We start from the raw sequence: 18,919 nt of genomic DNA, 5'->3' as shown, positions 1-18,919 counted from the left end.
AAGTGACCCGGGGCCAGTGTTACTCACTAATCCATTTTCAGTGAGGCACAATATAAGAGGATTGACAGCAGGCCTTAGCGCACTCTGAAAGCCTTGCTGTGGTCCAGGTTAGGCCTTTTTGCCTAGAAGTGTAATGACAAATTCATTTTTCCTCATTCTTCGTAAAAAAGAGAAAAAGAAGGTCTCCGTGTGCACACAGAGACAAACATTTAGCAAGCAAACGGGTCATTATCAAGACACCTCAGCCAAGGTGCACCGAGGCAAGTGAACAGCGCTTTAATTGGCCTAATGTGCCCACGGTGCAGCTTGGATTAAATGAATTTGAACTCTGGCGAAGTGGGAGTAATTAGAGTTAACAAGGGCTTTCCCTGCGGGTCTCACGAATTCTGCCTGCGTCAGTCTTTTTTCGGTCTTCTATCACTGGTGAAGCAGCCTGTGCCTGGCAGAAGCACCTGGTTGCCACCACATCCACACACGAAATATCAGGAAATATGGAGAGGATGGATGATACAAACAAACAAACAAACCAACGGTGGTGGTAGTAAAACATCATCACATGACTTTTCACGAACAGCCAGGAATGGGGAAAACCAAAACGAAACTGTGTGATATGATGGTTTCACACATTTATTAAAGACAGATTGAGTGCCAAATATCTATCTATCTATCTATCTATCTATCTATCTATCTATCTATATATATATATATATGTATATGTATATATATATATGTATGAATTGTGCACACACACATAGAGCTGCAAAGTTGAGTCCACCTTTGTTGACCCATATCCCACATAAGCTGAAGAGCCTCTTAAACGTAACACCTTGACAACGCTGTCCTCCATCCAGGAATAGAGGGTAGAAATGATGACACAGCGCAACGTCCGCCCAATGAGCAGCGAGCACAGGTCTGCTTCTGTGCAGCTCTGTGGGACACAGTGAAGCATCTGCAAGACAATAAACCCACAACCAAGTAAAAATACATAAATACACACGTAAATAAATATCAGCACAGTCAGACGATACGTCTCGCCACATAAGATTCTCACAATATGCAGCGTGTGCAGAAGAAAAACGGAAATGCAGTGTGGGCACGAAGGAGAAGGATGAATAAACATGCCCTTGGACTGATAAAATAGAATAATGAGAAGACAAGTAATGAAGACACCAGGGAGGAGAGTATTTTAAAAGGCCTTGGACTTTTTGTGTCGTCCAAGGCACAGAAACTCCCACTAACAAGCCAAACACTGCCTTGAATGCTGCTTATGCTGAAGCAGTTGCTTTGAGTTATAGGGGCTCTGTTGTGTCATGCCAAAGTCTTCATTCAGCAAGGTAAAGGACGATTCTCTTTTTAAGTAGAGAGCCAAGTTATATTTAAATGAGGGGGTCAGTAAAATTGAATCTGTTATTTTCTGTGATTTCAGTGAGAAAAAAAGAATAAATAAAATCATAATTAAAAAAAGAAAAGAAAAGAAAACTAATACTGTTTTTTTGTGTGAAAAACTTAAGCGCATAGTGTCTTTAATGAGCTCTGGTGCCATCTAGTGGATACGTCTCTTCACTTCATATTTTCCCCACTTAAAGTCAAAAGACTTTCTGCTTAATATAACTTAATATAATTAATCCGCTCAGTAAGGAAAATGATTGTTTCCCAGTTAAACCCGTCTTAGAGAGAAAACCAGGGACATTTGAAACACGGGCTGGTTTTAACGCTTTTAACACTAAAAGACATTGCACTCCCTCTGAACATGCTCAGTTAGGCGCATCTGTAGTACAAATTTATTAAACCACCTATACAAAAAAATAAATAAAAAATCAGGAAACCACAAATATTTTAGTTCTTTATAATTATTAGTATTATTATTATTATTATTATTGATATTATTATTACTTTAAATAATAATGTGGCTTATTCTTTTCCTTTTTTGTAAATCAGTGAATAATTAACTAAAATAATTTATGATTTCAGTCTAAGAGCTTGTGTATACTGGTGAATTAACTATTAACCAAACCTCACACTGGGTAGTGTTCTGATGAATTTATTAAGCACTTTAAAGCTGTCAGAATAACTTAACAGTAAATACATTTTGTCTCTCTTTTCTTTACTTTGTTTAAAAATGTGTAAAATGTAACTTTTCTCTCAGATTTATTTACACTGCTAAAATTGGGATGATTTGAACTTCAAACAGGTATAACTGGAATAAGCTAACAGAAGAAATGAGAACGATCTCTAACTTTTGGTAACGCCTTGTTACAATTGCTTCTGAGTCCAAGTACTTTTGTTAATATTTTTAGAAAAACCAAAGTGTTGGCCTTTGCAGTACGTTGCTCTGAATAAACCTAACTGGGTGTTTGTTCTTTTCAAACATCTGAGCAGCGATTATGGTTTTACCCTTCTGGTTTATTCCTCTGCAAACATTATTCAGGAGGTTTAATCTCCACCTGCTTAATCATTTACCTACCATATAATCTATTATTTGAATTTTGCCACGTGAATAAAGGTTTTGCGCTTGTTATCTTGAACAAAAAAAAAAGAAAAAAAAATCCCAGTAGCATGAATGATATGTAATGTTTTTGACTTGTAGATACTGTAACATGCCCCTGAACACTGGGATTGTAACCAAGGAGGATTTTACAGCCTGCACTGCTTCCACAGTTGACACTGACATTGAAATAACAGAACGACCCAGCGATCACAAACTTGTTGTTAGGTGCACTCTGGCTGTTATGACTGTTGTACAATGGACAGATTATGAAACAATGCTCCCTGAGCACAAAAGGCACCCACTTATATTACCCAAACCACCTGGACTGGTAGTGGGAGCAAACCACACAGATGCGATTTCTATTTCCTTTGTGTCTCCAACAATATATCGTGCAGACACTTTGTGTGATTTTATATCACTTTGCGTGTCCTTGTTTGAAATCTCTTTGTGGTGACTGTGTGGCTCAGTTTTGGCTATATTACACTTTTGCTTGTTTTTATTTCACATTCGTGTTTCATTTTGGTCTACTTGAACTGTTCTGTACATTTTTGGGGTCGTTTTGCAGATGTTTTTGTCTCAGTTTGGTACATTTTGCCTCTCTTCATTGTTGTTTTGTTTCATTTTCATTTCAAGCAGTATTCCAGGCCTCCCTCGACCAACTGGGCCTAGGAGCCTGTGCCCAGCAGGCCTCTAATCCTTTGGTGGCATTCTTTAATAATCAGTATGCCATGGGTGCAGAAAAACAAGAAGAAAAAGAGCTGGTTTACTTATCATTTCATTAGACTAGGGTTAGGGTCTTGTGCTAATTCTGATCTTTTGACAAACCTGAAGATCCTTTTGTTGCCAAAAAAGATGCAAGAGGTCTATGTGTGTGACAATGTTTACACAAAACACACAAAAAATATGACCAGCCTTCCTGCAGAACTTTTTTTTTTTTTTTTTTTTTGTCTGTCCCATTTGGTTCTTTAGCCGTCAGAATTGTTGTCTGAAGACCAACAAGGATACCAAATGGATTTATTCTGCCAAATGGATCATCATGGCATTGCCGTATTGGTCCATTTGATCAAACTTTGTTGTTATTATTTATTTTATTTTCAGTTGTTACAGATGGGACAGACATGACTGGGGGATAGGAAAGGGAGAAAGAAAGAGAGGAAGGAAAAGAAAAACAGAAGGGAAAAGGGACAGTGAGAAAGGGCACTTACAAAGACAAAGAGAAAGAAAAAAAAAATCTCCTGGATCACCTGTTGAGAGAAAAAGAAGAGAAGACAAGCAAAAAAAAAAAACCAAACAAAAACAAAGCAACATACTAAACACAACACCATCACGTTAATCTAGCTAAGTGTGAACAGCAGTAAATACTAAATATTGAAAGTTGTTGTGCAGCACGCAGGACAGACAGCGCACAATGTGCTTTGAAGTAGCAGCTAAGAAAGGTGTAGTTTATGTCTACGAACAGTGAACACCCGTGTGCACACCTGTGTGGATCAACGCGCTTGTATACAAAAGGTTTCCCCATGTAACGGTCTGCTAGAGGGTGTGGAGGCCCATAGCCCCGTCCCTCAGGGCATGAAGCAGGCATGGAGGAGATCCAGGCTCCAGACATCCAGAGGCCCCAGAGTGCGAGAGCCCAAGGAGTACCACCGGAGGGGCATCCGTGCCACCTTCCTGGGAAGGGCTGAGGAGATCCCCAGACGAGGGGGTCACCCAGTAACCACGGAGCAGAAGCCAGAGGGGCTGCACTGGCGTGCCCGCCGGCTCTGCCGGCAGCCAGCTGTGCCAGAGTGAACCGAGTTGCAGTAAGTTCCTGCAGAACTTACTGTACTATGTGCCTTTTTGTTTGCGGGGAAAAAACAATAGTCATACAGTTTTTCAATACTGGCCTCAGTTTGTGTGCACCCCTGGGAGTGCATGTGCATATGTGTGCGGATAACTGTATGGGTGTGTGCCGTGGTGCTGTAATGCTCTCATGAGGAAAACAATGGAGCTTAAGGGTGCAGATAGAAAGAGCAGGGGGGCCCTCGGCATTGTGTGCATACCAACAGATGTTCATTATCACACTTGACCTCTGTATTTTTGCTCCTGCATTATGGGGGAAGAGTTCCATGTCAGGATAACAGGGTGTAACACAAAATCACCACAGATTTGGCCTATGCAGGATGGTTGACTCGGTTATTTATTTAGTTGTAATGCTTGTATTTGGACGATCAGTCTTCCCCTGTCATATTGCAAGTAATCTATTATATCTATTTGATATGTTCAAATTAAACAGATAACCTTGAAGTTTCTGTAGGCATTGTTTTCTACTTTCTACGCCTCAAACTTATTTGCCTGCACACCAAAAAACGCTACATACAGCAGCAGGAAAGGTCTGGGTTTCCGTTCACATGGACTATTACTTATTTTTTTATCAGTTTCATCAAGACGTGTGGCTGAGGCCAAATGAAACAAACCGCCGCCTTGTTGCGCAACCATGTTTTTAGCGTTTCTTTCCGTGCGTGTTTGTTTTTCTCCAATGCCGCTAGAGGGCGCACAGAAGCGACATCGGACAAGCGACGTTAAAAGGGCCCGAGAAAGCGGAAACTCGTACTAGCGATCCTTTCAAAATAAAAACGTGAGATTTTATATTTTTTTTTTATTGCTGTTAGAGCGAGCCTGAGTGAGACCTTTGAAACAGCTTCAGTGTGTAAATTCTCCCCATTTCTAATACGAAACGGATAAATACATTTATTAAGATCAATATGATATGTTGCTATATAAAGAGGTTAGCTAGCTCTTTATACAGCAGGTAGCTAAGGGCACATCTTAACCCGTACAGGAAACGTAGCCGAGACAACCTGGGTGACTATCCTCTATTAAAAAAATGCGAATAAAACTTCAAAGCCACCCTGAAAACCTGTGCTTCTGATATATTCGATAAAATTGAATAAATTCTTCCGTAAGCTCTATTTGAAACACTTTGTTTTGGAGGTAACAAACAGGAAGAGTGCTGTTTTTCTGGCTAGCTTTTTTTTTAGGGCGCTAAAGCGGAACGGAGGAGGACTTTATGGGATGGGAACAGACGAGTGTGTCCCGGTGTTTCCAGGTCCTGATAGTTTATTGCGGCGGAGCAGAGCACACAGTCAGAGGGGTTTTTGCAGAGCTCATGAAGACTAGCAGACAGACGAGCCAGCGGGACACGAGAACGCGGCGGGGGGCTGGAAAATGGGAGCGGTGAAGTGAAAAAAAAAGCAGCCGAAAAGCGGACTGCCTGGATGGAAGGCACCAAAGTAAGTTCCTGGAAACACAGACTAATGAGAAAAGTAACAAAGGTGCGTTTTCCCCTCTTCTTTTTCCCATCTCTCTCCTTCGTCTGCTTATTTTTTGTCTTCCAAGCTATTAAATACAGTCGGACAGAGAGCCTTGAGCAGAGGAGGGTGAGACATCTGGCCAGCTCAGATTTCACGTTTGCCTCTGTTTATGAAACCGCCCCTGGTGTCCCGACTGACCGACTGGGCTCTTGCGTGTCGTTAGCTCATGCTGTCTGGACACAGAGGGAGAAATAAACTTTATGCTGGTTGTCTGCTGTGAACGATGCGCGCTGAGGTGACACGCAGAGCTGCAGTGACAGCTGAGAGGGGCGGGGTTGGCAATAAAAGTCTGTAAACTGTTCTTGGAAATGAGCATGTGAGGGTTTTTTTTTTTTAAGTTATTTTTGTGTATTTAAGCAAAAGACCCTCCAACCCACCCCACCCCCAGCTCTGCCACGTACAGCTGCAGGAAATTTGATCTGCAGACAGAGGTGTCCGTGCAGTGCGTGGGTACCCGCCTCCCCTCTCGCAGGGCATGGCACGACGGTTTAAGTTGTGGCAATGCTGACTGAGCTGCGGCACTTTTTGCGAGCGTTTGGTCTGCTTTTTTACGATTAAAAAGAGGAAGGGAAACTCTGACACTGACACTGAAAACCATAAATGAGCGAGAGAGGAGGATATATAGATGAAAATAGAAGCAAATAAAAGCTCACATTTTCTTCACAATTACTGATGCAGTCCAGATCCCCTCCTTTGAGCTTGGCCGATATTTTGTTGGAGCCGATATTGATTCTTATGTCCCCTCTAACAATACTGTCATTGTTAAATCGGTGAGTATTCTTTATTTTTATTTATTTTTTTTTTCTATATATAAACAAAAAAATGGTCAAACAGTATATTGAAGTTGCATTAGAAAGGTGGAAGTGATTGGGTTAGTGTTGGGGAAATATTGGCCTATTTCACTGATTTCAGCTTCAGGCCAAAACAAGATTAAATCTGGACAGTGTTCGAGGAATTTGGCCATTCTTGCTCAGGATGGGCAATTCAAGCAACAGTACTGTTGCAACAGTGCACAGTTGTAGCAGAGTTTTGGGTTTTTATGCTAGCTTTACCCGGCAGTAAAGTTTGCGCTAGATTGCCTCTTTTTTCGTATTAGTAATTTTTTTTCTCAGAATTTATTTGCTGTAATTTTGTTTGGCTTTGCCTGTTTTTCCTCTTTGTGTTTTCATATTCTTCTTTTGGTTGCGGCTCATCTGCCTACATCTCACCCTGTCTTTAGCATCCTCTTCTGGCACACCAATCCTCTGCATGTCCTCCTGCATGGTTGTCCTATTTGTATAGCAGAAACAAGGCGGTATCAAAGGTGTAGCCCGTAGGTTTGTGAAATTCCATACTGACGTTGTTGTTCTATTTGTTATTTTGTGATGAGTAAGGGCTGAATCTGAATTTGAAACCAGTCGATTTTTGGCTAGGGATCATATCCTGGATAACCCATCTCTCTGATGCTGTGAGAGGAAACGAGTGCATGAAACCAGAAAATTGTCAGTAAATTGTTTACAGAGGTCAGGGTTTAAGGTTCTTTTTCCAGACTCTAGACTTGTGTAAAAGTGGAAGTCTGTTTTGTCGACCCCTGGTAGCTATTGAAGAAAACCAACCTTCACTTTTGCTTAATTTTTAAGGTACTTTCACTTGACCTTTCAGACCTGGACCCAGAGTATATCGTTCATATTGTCTGTGGTTGTATCGATAAAGTGTCTGGTAGGTAATATTAGTAATGTAGTTTTTTTTTTTTTATTCATTTTTTTCTTTATTCATTTTTCTTTATTCATTATTGCCAGCTTCTGGCTGTATAGAGGTTTTACATCTTATCAGGCACAAGTAAATAGAGGTAATGTGATGCAGTGAATTCAGCTTTTTGTAGCACTTTTCTAATCACACTGACAACTAAACGCAGTAAAAGCAATACAAAAAGACCACGTGATGTGGAGACCTGTTGGGGGAAAAGGGGGAAGCAGCTTAAAGTACCTTTTCCAAATACTCAGGATGGTCTAGGACAGGATGCCACCTGGGGAGTACATGCAGAGGGGGAGTTATCTGGTGTTTTTTTTTTTTTTCTTTCTTTTATATATTTGTGTTATCAAATATCAAACCGACCTTGTAAGGAGCTGGCAGGATAAGGACTATTTTAGTGTTTAACACCTGCTCAGTCATGAGTCAAGTGATGTAAACCTATGAAAACTGCAGAATGACACTACTTCTAAACTACCCAGAGTTAATCTTTCCTGGATTGAATGGGCTGATACTAACTGACTGATGTCTCAGACAGCTAGTTTTGGCTGCAGTACTAGATTACTATTACTGCTTCATGGCTATGTAAGCAGCATTTTAATGCTGTACCTGCTGATGATTATTCTAGCAGCCTTGTAAACCTTTTGGTAATTTCTACTAATATATCACTATAAAATGATCACATATTACAAATACCTGCGTAAAGAGTGTTACTTTTATTCAAGTCATCTAGATAAATATTTTTATTCTGAAGTACTGTCCTGCTAGCTTTTTAGAGTGCATTGGGATGAATGTGATTAGTTTCTTTGCCTCAGATTTTATTTATTCACCAGAACTGCTGGCGTTTCATTGGCACCTAATTGTTTTAAAACACTTAAGCAGTGCTGGTTTAATTCAAACTTCTCGTCTCCACCTCATTGTCATGCATTAATTTGGCTTAAAAGGATTAGTGCAGCATCCATCTTCTAATTACACACTTTTTAGTCTTCAAGTTGAAGATTAAGTTGGGGCAGAGCAGTCTCAGTGACATAACGAATACATCAGAGCATTGGAGGATGCTAAACACATTGGGGGCTCGAAGAGATCTGGCTCAGATGGAAATGAATAAATTTTAAATGAGAGGGCTAAATAGAGAGATAGTTAGATAAGTAACGCTTTAAAATGTGCCTGCAGTATATTTTTAATCTACAAATATGATACATTTAGATAAAGAGGACACAGTAGAAGAACTTACACAAGGATTTTGCTTTCAGGCAAATAACAGCAATGCTTTTAGATTGACTTTTGACACATTTATCTGATAAGTCTGATCACACTACAGCAAATTGAGCAAGACTGTGATAATATTTTGCAAAACTCTGCATGCAGCTTGCAGAGATAAGATTGATCCCATAAAAATAATCACTGTACATGCGTTCATATATAACTAATGGCTGATAAATCCTCAGGGGCCAGCAGAGGTTAATGTGCAGCTTTCACGGCATGAAGAGGTGTGAGAAGACCTCTGAAAGCGAGAACATGTCAGAGGCTGATTTCACAGTCCTTTGCCAATTGCCCCCTTAGGGGGGCTTTTGTAGCCCGTGCTGCTGTTGGGTAATTGCAGCAGTTAGAATGTGTCTGATCTGAAGGCGCTGCCTGCAGCAGTTTGCTGTTAGCTGAGATTTATTGGCAAGAAGTTGGGAAGCACACCTGGCGCAGAAAGTTCAGCACTAATGCAGAGGGAGGGAACAGTGGAGGAAGGGAAGAACGGTTGATGAAAGTGGCTGGATAACCACACAGAAGTGACAAACTGCTGAAGAGCACTTGGCTTTACTGGCAGTTCCCCCCCACATATAGTCTGCCTATAGCATACCTCTCTGTAGTTCCAGGTTGGGGTCAAGTAAAAGTTCTGTGTCCGTTTGATTAGCTATTCGCCTACAGAGAGCCGACATCTAGAGGTGTTCAGTGTGCTCCTGTAAACTCTTAAAAAACCTGTGTAATTGAGCTTATTGGAAAAAAACTTCGAAAATCAAAAATACAGTGTGGAAAGCACAGACAGTGGCAGCAGTGGACGGCTTTCATTGCTTCTAACACTCAGTTTCACTTGAGGACTTTATGTGTTATAACCTCACTGTTCTCCACGCCTGGCTGGTGAACCAGCAACAGCACAACCACGAGTAGCCCACAGACCGGTTGTATCACATACTTTGGACACAGACAACAGACCAAGGTCATTCTAGTTAACTAAAACTGGATGTGAAAAACATTTTAGGTAACTAAAATAAATATAAAAGACCTTTTGAAAAAAAACAAAAACAAAAAACTGTGAACTACAAAAAATTGGAAGAAATATCCTTAAATTTGATCAAAACTTGTCTTATGGGACATTCATGGACTTGCTTTTTGAGACTCTAGATGTCTACAAGACTGAGAGTCAACTGCTTTCATTTTTTTGTAATACCTGTGCTGAAATCTTGCCTCTGACATATGTCCTTTATACAATCATAAATAATAAAAACTAATACCAAGTCTGAAACTAATAGAAACTAGCTCTCTATGGTCTGCTAAGCAGCTTTAATGAATTTTGATTCGGTTTTAGTCCCAGTCTTCCCATTTTCCTTGATATTAACTGTGAATTGTGTCCTTATGTATACTCTTCTCTTCTGCCCACCCATGAGCAGAGCCAGCTGTACCATTTCCCATTTACAAAAAAAAAGAAGAATGTTCTGATTGGATTTTGTATCTCCAAAATATTTTCATCTAGTTTTTATGTGATGACAAAAGTGTAGTACAATTCATCACATTTTTTGTCCTTGTGCATTCGTTTTTATTTATTGGGTTTCTTGTGTTCATCTGGGGGAAACAAAAGGTCATTGATAAAAACAATGATGAAAATTGTTGGATGATCAAATCCGTGGCTACTCGAGTCTGCATGTTGAACTTTGGGCAAAATACTGAATCCCCAAGTTGCTCCTGGTGCATCTATGTGGGTGTGTATGATTGGGTGAATGAGCCTTTTAGTTTACAAAAAAAAAAAAAAAGTTGCATGGGTGAACTGTGAACTGTGCTGCTTGTAAAGAACTCAGCGTTCCAACATGCCCCTTCATGTCTGGTCAAAACGTGCACCTCCGGGGACGTGCACGGTCCGCACTTGGAACGCACAGTCACAGCTTTCTATCTCTTTTACAGATTAACCAATAGCAGTGTGTACAGGGGTCAAAACAGCAAAACACTGCACAGAGGTGAGCGGCTCTGGCTGATCAGACTTTGAGCCCGCTGTAATCGGCCTGCATATGTTAAATAGCAAGTAATGTGTAACTACGCTCCTCACGCTCTTACGTAATGCAAGGGGAATAAATTTCAACTCCTTCTAGGTGTTACTGAAAATGCATTTTGCATTTATTGGAAAGCCTTAAAATGAAATGCATTCATACTGTATTTTGTGGTCTTGGTGACGTCCAATAAAAATGTGGAACTTCTAAGAGTTATTTTTAAAATTTGTACCAGTGTGACAGTTATTCTAGTTTACTTATTTAAAAACAGGAGGGCAAGGGTGTCATTTTCTCTGATAGCTATACTGGTGCAAAGTTGCAGGTTTTATCTTTTAACACATACTCTTCTGTGTAATGCATGCAACAACTTCACCATGACTTTTCACTTCTAACTATTACACAACTCTTAACCTCTGTCCATTTTCTTTGTGTGTGTGTGTGTGTGTGTGTGTGTGTGTGTGTGCATGTGTGTGTGTGTATACTTGTTGCCTTAGTTGAACTGCGTGACTAGACACTGTTAAGCTTTCATTCACTCCGATACACGCAGAGGGAGCACACAGGGAGCTGAATATAGGTATGACTGGCTATTCTCTGGTTTGGTCTTGGTTTAGTTTTGCAGTATTTTTATTGGATGATTATATATTTATGCTGCAATTTATTCTCTTTTTAAAGCTTTCTAAAATTGTGGAGAAATTTTTAAATTTCAGTCATTTCATTTATAAAGTTTCTTTCCCTATTTGCTGTGCTTTACAGTGCAGTCACATGGAAGTAGCATTTCAGAATGAGAAATTGTTTCTGACTGTGTCTTCTTAATACACCGAGGCTCAGAGGATGTGGGTGCATCTCTCTTATTTTTTTTTTTTCTCCCTAATTTCAAAATGGATCAAAGATTTACGATACACTCAGTTTTATAACTATGCGTATGCATTCTAGTTAGTTGACTAAGAAAGTGCAAATGAACTCATTGATCAAAGAAATTAGGTCACACCCATTGGGAAGCCAAAAGAGAGAGGGAGAGAGACAGAGAAGGGGGAAATTGGGGCTACTCAAGTTGCACAAATAAAAGCGTGAAGTCTTTTTCTCAGAGCTTAACAAAAGCATTCACAGCTCCTCAAATTTCTTAAATCCAGATACTGTGTTCAGTATGTTTAAACAAGGTTTGATGGTGAGTGAGCGGTCCAGTTTCCCCAGTTGGCAACTGTGCCCAGAAACAGTTTTTAACCTGGCAGACAGGAGTGTTGTTAAGAGGGCTTTTAATGTAAATAGTGAATTTGTTCTCTCTCCAGAGAATAATGGCCCTCTTGCTGTGGCTCGGTCTCTCGCTGCTGGCGGCCGCCCAGTCCAGCGCCGTTAAGAACTGCCATCCAGGTTGCCACTGCGAAGTGGAAAGCTTTGGTCTCTTCGACAGCTTCAGCTTGACCAAAGTGGACTGCCGAGGGCTGGGACCCAGCGCCTCCATGCCCATACCAATCCCGCTGGACACTGCTCACTTGGACCTGTCCTCCAATGAAATGGGCCCACTCAGTGACACCATGTTGGCTGGTCCAGGCTACACCACCCTCATCAGTTTGGACCTCAGCAGCAACCACATTACAAAGGTAGGTAGTTCAAAGAATTCCTATATACATCCTTAACCCACTGAAGCCTAAACTTTCACTGGGAGTTTATCAGGCATTTGGGTTCTTTTTACTGTTTTTTTTGATTGTTTAGATTCGGCATTTGCTATGTTGTTTTCTGTGTTATTTGCCCAGATGTGGATGTGGCATCTTGCCTGGAATTACCGTAATCACCCTTATATAACTGAAAAGTAGAGAGTTGCTGCTTTCAGGAGCCATTGGAATTTTTGTTATTGCGCCAGTGGTTCAAGAGTTACAGTAGTTTGACCTAAAACTGTTGAGCATACCAGCGCTCCCAGTGGGAGGATTAAAGTAACTGTGTAGTAATTTAGATCATCAAACAAATTTTAATATTAGTAAAATATAACCCGGGTAAATACAAAATGAAATTTTTAAATGATAGTTTCTTAAGGAAAAACAGCTATCCAGACCTACCTGGCTTTGTGAGAAAAAAGCATTCGTCCCCTGTTAAAATGATTTATCTAAGATTAACCACATTTTTTTGAAAGCTGATTTTAATTTCACTAGCTACACCCAGACCTGATAACTGCCAGTCCTCTTAAATAGAAGCTGTCTGACAAAGGCAAGTAGGATAAAAGATCTCAGAAAGCAGCACATTATCATCACCATCTAAAGAAACAAATTTACTGACATCTATCAGTCTGAAAGGGGTTACGAAGAGTCAGAGTTCATGATTCAACAATAAGAAAGAGTCTGGGCAAAAGACCATCCATGGAAGAGTTCCAAGGAGAAAGCCACTGGTGACCAAAACAAAGACACAAAGGTTTGTCTCAGATTTAACAAAAACATGTTGATGATCCCCAGGACTTGGAAAAATATTCTGTGGACTGACGAAAGAGAAGCTGAACTTTCTGGAAAGTCTTGTTACATCTGCACAAACCTAACTCATCATTTCATAAAAAGTACATCATATTAACAGTTACACATGGTGTTGGTAGTGTTATGGTCTGAGGCTGCTTTGCTGCTTCAGGACCTGGACGACTTGCCATAATCAGTTACAGCAAGCATGAATCCTCTTTACCAGAAAATCCTGAAGGAGAATATCTGGCCATCAGTTCAAGCACACTTGTATTATGCAGCAGCGCAATGATCTGAAACACACCATCAAGTCTGCCTCTGAATGGCTAAAAAAACCAAAATAAAGGTTTTGGCCTAGTCAAAGTCTGGACCTAAATCTCTACGTCAAGTTGTAGAAACACATCTCCAGAAGGGGTGTTTGTTTATTCTGTATGGGCGTGCTACTTTTTTAAATATACATTTCTCGTTCTTGTGTAATAAAAACACAAAAGTTCTCATCGTCAAGCAGTTCGAGACTATTTCAAACATAGGTATGAATAGTAGATTCCATTTGTGCTCATAAATCCTACACTCCTTGCCTTTAATGTAATCTGCTCAGCACTTAATGAATTTTTACTTGTGCTATTACTACACTTTTCTCTAGCATATTATTTTTTGTGCCTTTCTTCTTGAACAAAGATGTATAACTTGGGCTGAATCTGCAGTATTTTGTATATTCTACCAGCTTATTCTCACTTAGATTCAAACATACGCAGCTCAGACTTGCTCCCTACTGCCAGTTTACTGCTAATTTGGAGTGTTATCTTTGTAAAGGGTCGGGTTAGCTGGCTACTCAAATACTCTAATGGACAAATCATTCAGTAATATATCAAGCTTTTACAAGGACACAAAATTGATGGAGTCTGATACACAGAGGGGAGTGTTGAGAGAGATAGACGAAGCCAGTAAAAACCTTTTTCACAGTTCACTGGACCACTAATGGAGCACAGTGGACATGCAGCTATGTAGCTAACGCCTCTTCTAGCGTCAGTGATAACAGCTCAAGTATTTGACCTTTCTGGTCCCATTATGGTGCAAGGTCCACCAGGCTCACAAAATAAATGAAAATATTTACTTGCCACTCACTGCTCAGTGTTTATTCTGTCTTTTTAATCTTTGTTAACTTGTTTCCTTCCTTCATACTTCCAGATAAGCCCCAGCGCACTGTCCAAGCTGCGTTATCTGGAGTCTTTGGATCTGAGCCACAACAGCTTGGAGAGCCTCTCACCGAGCTGTTTCTCTGGGCTCCCCCTGGTTGAAGTTGACCTCAGCCACAACAGCTTCCGGGAGTTCGACATGGACGTGTTTGCTTCCAAGGTTCACGGTGAACGTGTCAGTGTGGATCTGTCTCATAACAAGCTCGTTTCAGTCTCTACTGCTTTGCACGGCCGAGTTTTACACATCCAGAGCTTAACTCTGTCGTCAAACCAGCTGTCAAGCGTGCCGAGCCTGGCAGGACTTCTGCTGAGGTATCTCAATCTGGATGGAAACCCCATCGGACAAATCACAGAGGGAGCCTTTGCTCAGCTGAAAGATCTGGTTTACTTATCCCTGAGTGGCCTCCCCGAACTCGAGCAAATCCAGCCAAGGAGCTTCAAAGGTCTCCAGAGCCTGCAAGTTCTGGATCTCTCAAACAACCCGAAGCTCAAGAGCCTGAGCCCCACAATGTTTAGTGGGCTAGACTCTCTGCAGGAGCTGAATTTGACCGGTTCTGGCGTAGCATCGTTGCCAACTAACATGCTGACATATCTGCCCAGCATTAAGAGTATCACACTGGGACAAAACAACCACTGTTGGAGGACCCAGAAACAGGGACAGTTCCACCGGCAGATGGGGCAGGTCCAGCATAACGAGGTGCTGACCTGTAACATAGACGGCATTGTGCTGTGAGACCATGCCTGAGGGAATGGACCGCTCCTTGGAGCCTTGATACCAGAGCTGTGCCTTTATTTTTTATTTGTGTGTGTGTGTGTGTGTTGCTCTCATTAATTCACAGTGATATTGTTGAGTATCTTTTAAAGATCTGAGGTAGCCTTCATGAAATATCATACATGCTGTATCTTTTTAAAATGCAGTCTCTTTTTTTGTAGCACATTTTCTTTAACATGCAGTGTTGTCTAAACTGGTAGAGAACCTGTCATGAAGTCACAACTTAAGCAATGTTTCTACATTACTTAAAGTACTGGATTCATGTACACTCAAGGGATTTTACACCACACCACTGCATTTTTTTGTAAATTCACTGGTGTAGTTTGAGTGGAATGCAAATGTCCACTCATATATTGCTTCTCATTAGCTTTTAATGGATGTCCTAACTTATTAATGACCAGATGAACAAAAAAGGACCAAAAAAGCCAAGAAATATAAGCACCATACTTTGCTGAAGTGACATAACTGCAGGTATGAAAAAAGACAGTACATAATGAATGTGCCATCTGCACTGATTGTGGCAGTAGTACACCTCTTCATGGACAGGAACACTGTGGGAAGGCAGCCCACTCTTCAGTCAGTGCAGCCCAGAGTTGCTGCTGAATCTGTGTAGGGGAACTCCACAGGTTTTCTGTGGTTGAGCTCATTGCTCATTGGCATCTTGTCTGGCCGTCCGCCCTACCTCCGACATTCTGATGGCACGATCATGGTCAGGTTGCCCCAGATGGGACTTTTTTCCAAACCTATAATGGCTTTTTTTATAGGGGTTGGGTGTGTCTAATAGAGGTGTGGTCATCTGGGGTACTTTGTGACACTCTTAGCTAAAATGAAATGTTGGGAATTATCATAAAAGAAACCCCACATGCATTTGTACAGCTAGTTTCCTTAATAGAGAAAAACTCTTCCCAAATTGGGCCAAAGTAGAGCGGTGTGTTATTAAATCCCTTGAGTGTACTTCAAAGTGGACCACATTATGAGTTAATTGCACTTATTAGATTTGCGGTATTGTTTTATAATAATGCACTTAAAATATCATTCCTTCAAAGCGTTGCTGAGAACGACAGCACTGAGGGACTTTTGTTGACCGGTGACCACTAAGATTTTTCATGTGACATTGAATGTGACGCTTGACAGAAAAGGATGGGGGAGGGTTTTCTTTAGAAGACTGATACCACTCTTATGTTTGTAGAATGAAGTTTATCTTTGCTCAAAGACTGGAAGCAGAGAAAGCAGCCTAGCTCTGTTGGAAGAACCAGCTTTCCACCAACGAGCCACCGGTGCCTGATCCGAAAACTGGTTCCACGCACTCCCACCGAAATGAGACTGATGCCAAACAAAATTGCTCTTCTTACCGCTATTGATGCCATCAGATGTTACAAATTCTTAGATGATTCACAAATTATCTCAGTATCCCACAGATTATTACACATTCCTGTTGAATTGTCAGCCGGTGATTAAGAATCACAAGCACCGTCATTGCAGTACTTGAAGTAAGCTTTATTTAACATGTCGTTGCCTGCTTTGCTTATTCCATGGAAACACAGTCCACCTACAAGAGATACAACCCATTCATTTGCTGGATTTTCTCACTTTTTTTGTACAGAACCAGGCTGCCTTCGTATAACCCTCTATTCAGTCTTAATGTTAAGCTACACCAACAGTGGCTGCTGGTTAAACCAAGTATTTCACACAAAAACAACTCCCCAAAAAACATTGAACTCTAGAATCCAGGGAGCAGATTCCTTTATGTGCGTGGGAAACAAAGTCAAGTCTTGTTACACATGCTGAGGGTAAAATTCTTTTCCTTGTTACACTCACAAAATGACCATTTCATTACTTGATTTTTTTTTGTTTGCTTGTTGGTTTTTTGTTGTTTTTTTTTGTGCCCATTGAGCCTGAACTGTTCCTCTTCTTCACAGCCACACTATAAAAAGGGGCTTAAGCGTCCTCGACCGTGCAGACCTGGAGTCGCTGTTACTCCCGGTCACGTTGTCCTCCAGCTGAGCAGGATGGGTTTCATAGCAGACTGGCTCGTATCCAGTATTATTATCACTTGTTATCACATACTTGGTAATGAAACAGTGCCGGTATGTGTTAATGTTTCAACATCGAGCAGCGCTGTGCTTACCTTGGCATTCCTGTGGCATTCAGTGCAGCCTCAAGACTGCACATTAGGGTTTTATTAATGTCTGCAATCTGTAAAGGCGCAATATTTGAAAGCAAATCCAGTCTTATCAGTTTAAGTGGAGGAAAGATTAGCAGAGACTTTATATTTGTATGTATGTAACTATGCTGTACATAACTTTATATAAAATTTGACTATTCTTGCATCCTTTGACTGCTTTTATTCTTTGTGACGTAAGAATGGGAACAATTACTCTGTGTGCCGGCCGAGGAAATGAAACACATTCAAAACCGAACCGAATGCAGGGAAAGATTGAAGTCAGTGTCTGCGCCGCATTTAACATTTTGCTCAGAAATCCAGTTTTTCATAGAAAGTGTGTGCAATATGTGCCTGACTCACAGCAAAGGGTGTGTCTCTGCAGGACATGAGGAAAAGCTTAGATCTCTGCGGTTTGTGTCGCTTTCACAACTCAGAAACTTTATTTACACGCATGCACAGACACATACGGGCATGCTTGTGCTCTTGAATAGCTTTTTTAAAAAAAAATTGGGCACAAGCACAAAGGTTTGGCAAGCTTATATGCCACAGCGCGCTGGTAACCTGCCAAGGAGGTGACAGCGGAGGAGCCGAGCTGAGAAAGGAGAAAAGAGGGAAAGAGAAGTGGGTATCGGACACGGCAGCTTGCAGATTTCCTGTGTGTCTGTGTGTGTGTTTGGCAACAAGTGGTATCCAAGATGGAAAAACTTTACACTGTGCGCTGTGTTCTGTGACACTTTGTTTAAACTACAAGAAAAAACAAAAAAAGGGGGAAGAAAAGTGACTAATTAACGGATTTTCAGAGATTGCATCAGAGGCCGACCACATGTGTTACATCTTGAAAAACGAGCTGGAGAATACAGAGGGTTTATGGGTAAGTTTGCTTAAGTCATGCAGTTGTAACTTGTGAGTGGGACCCTCAGTGGATTGATCCCACAGCACAAAACACTTACAGATGTTCTTTTTCCTCTTTTTTTCCCCGTCTTGTGTGATGCAGTGTTGTGTTTATACCTAAGGAACCAATTCAAAAAAAGAAAAAAGAAAAGCAATCCCAGCTGTATTCAGTAGTGGCACAATAGCTTAAACCCTTTCAAAAAATCTCCCTTTGGTCCCATAATCATAACACTTATTTTAAGCATATAATCCAGTGTCCAGAGATGTTTGTGTGAAGTGTAATAACATGTTTAAGAGTGAAACTCTGAATAAGACCTTGAGCAGAAAGTTATGCTGGATGGAGACCATGTGTCCGTTCACACATTCCATCGGACTCCTAACAATGTTCCTCTGTGTCTTCAGGGGCATGCACAGATGTGTTGAAAAGCAGCAGAAATGAGCTGTCATGACATCTGTAAGATGCATCACAGACTACTACATCCTTGTCTCAGAAGGAAATGCACAGTGGAACATATGCTACTTATTAATGCAAATAATCAGCCAGTGACATGACAGGGACTCAGCGCATGAAGTTCACTAAGTTCACACGGCATTATCAAAACTGGACAGTAAAGGAATAGAAAAATGTTGCCCGGCCTGATGAG

At 40.9% G+C, this 18,919-nt stretch overlaps 1 protein-coding gene across 4 annotated transcripts; it reads left to right on the top strand.

Annotated features, from left to right (window-relative positions):
* Window positions 1-5,500: 5,500 nt before the first annotated feature.
* tsku (tsukushi small leucine rich proteoglycan homolog (Xenopus laevis)) lies at window positions 5,501-17,550 on the top strand. Of its 4 annotated transcripts, none has more exons than XM_019345222.2 (3): window positions 5,501-5,799; window positions 12,104-12,415; window positions 14,441-17,550. In XM_019345222.2, exons 1-3 carry the CDS (start codon window positions 5,743-5,745, stop codon window positions 15,179-15,181), a joined length of 1,110 nt encoding a protein of 369 aa, XP_019200767.1. In that variant the 5' UTR covers window positions 5,501-5,742; the 3' UTR covers window positions 15,182-17,550. The 4 variants fall into 4 exon arrangements, with proteins under 4 accessions (XP_019200767.1, XP_005474676.1, XP_005474678.1 ...); XM_005474619.4 differs by having other exon boundaries at window positions 5,503-5,757; XM_005474621.4 differs by lacking the exon at window positions 5,501-5,799 and adding an exon at window positions 6,278-6,608.
* The last annotated feature ends 1,369 nt before the right edge of the window (window positions 17,551-18,919 follow it).

The sequence above is a fragment of the Oreochromis niloticus genome, linkage group LG14, assembly GCF_001858045.2.
Source record: "Oreochromis niloticus isolate F11D_XX linkage group LG14, O_niloticus_UMD_NMBU, whole genome shotgun sequence".
Lineage (NCBI taxonomy): Eukaryota > Metazoa > Chordata > Actinopteri > Cichliformes > Cichlidae > Oreochromis > Oreochromis niloticus.
The sequence above is the reverse complement of the archived record's forward strand: the minus strand, read 5'-3'. Positions and strand labels throughout refer to the sequence as shown.

Coding starts and splice junctions, on each gene's coding strand:
- tsku (XM_019345222.2), top strand. CDS start 5,743: ATGGAAGGCACCAAAGTAAGTTCCTGGAAACACAGACTAATGAGAAAA. Junction 5,800..12,103: donor TAATGAGAAAAGTAACAAAG/GTGCGTTTTCCC, acceptor TTCTCTCTCCAG/AGAATAATGGCCCTCTTGCT. Junction 12,416..14,440: donor GCAGCAACCACATTACAAAG/GTAGGTAGTTCA, acceptor TCATACTTCCAG/ATAAGCCCCAGCGCACTGTC.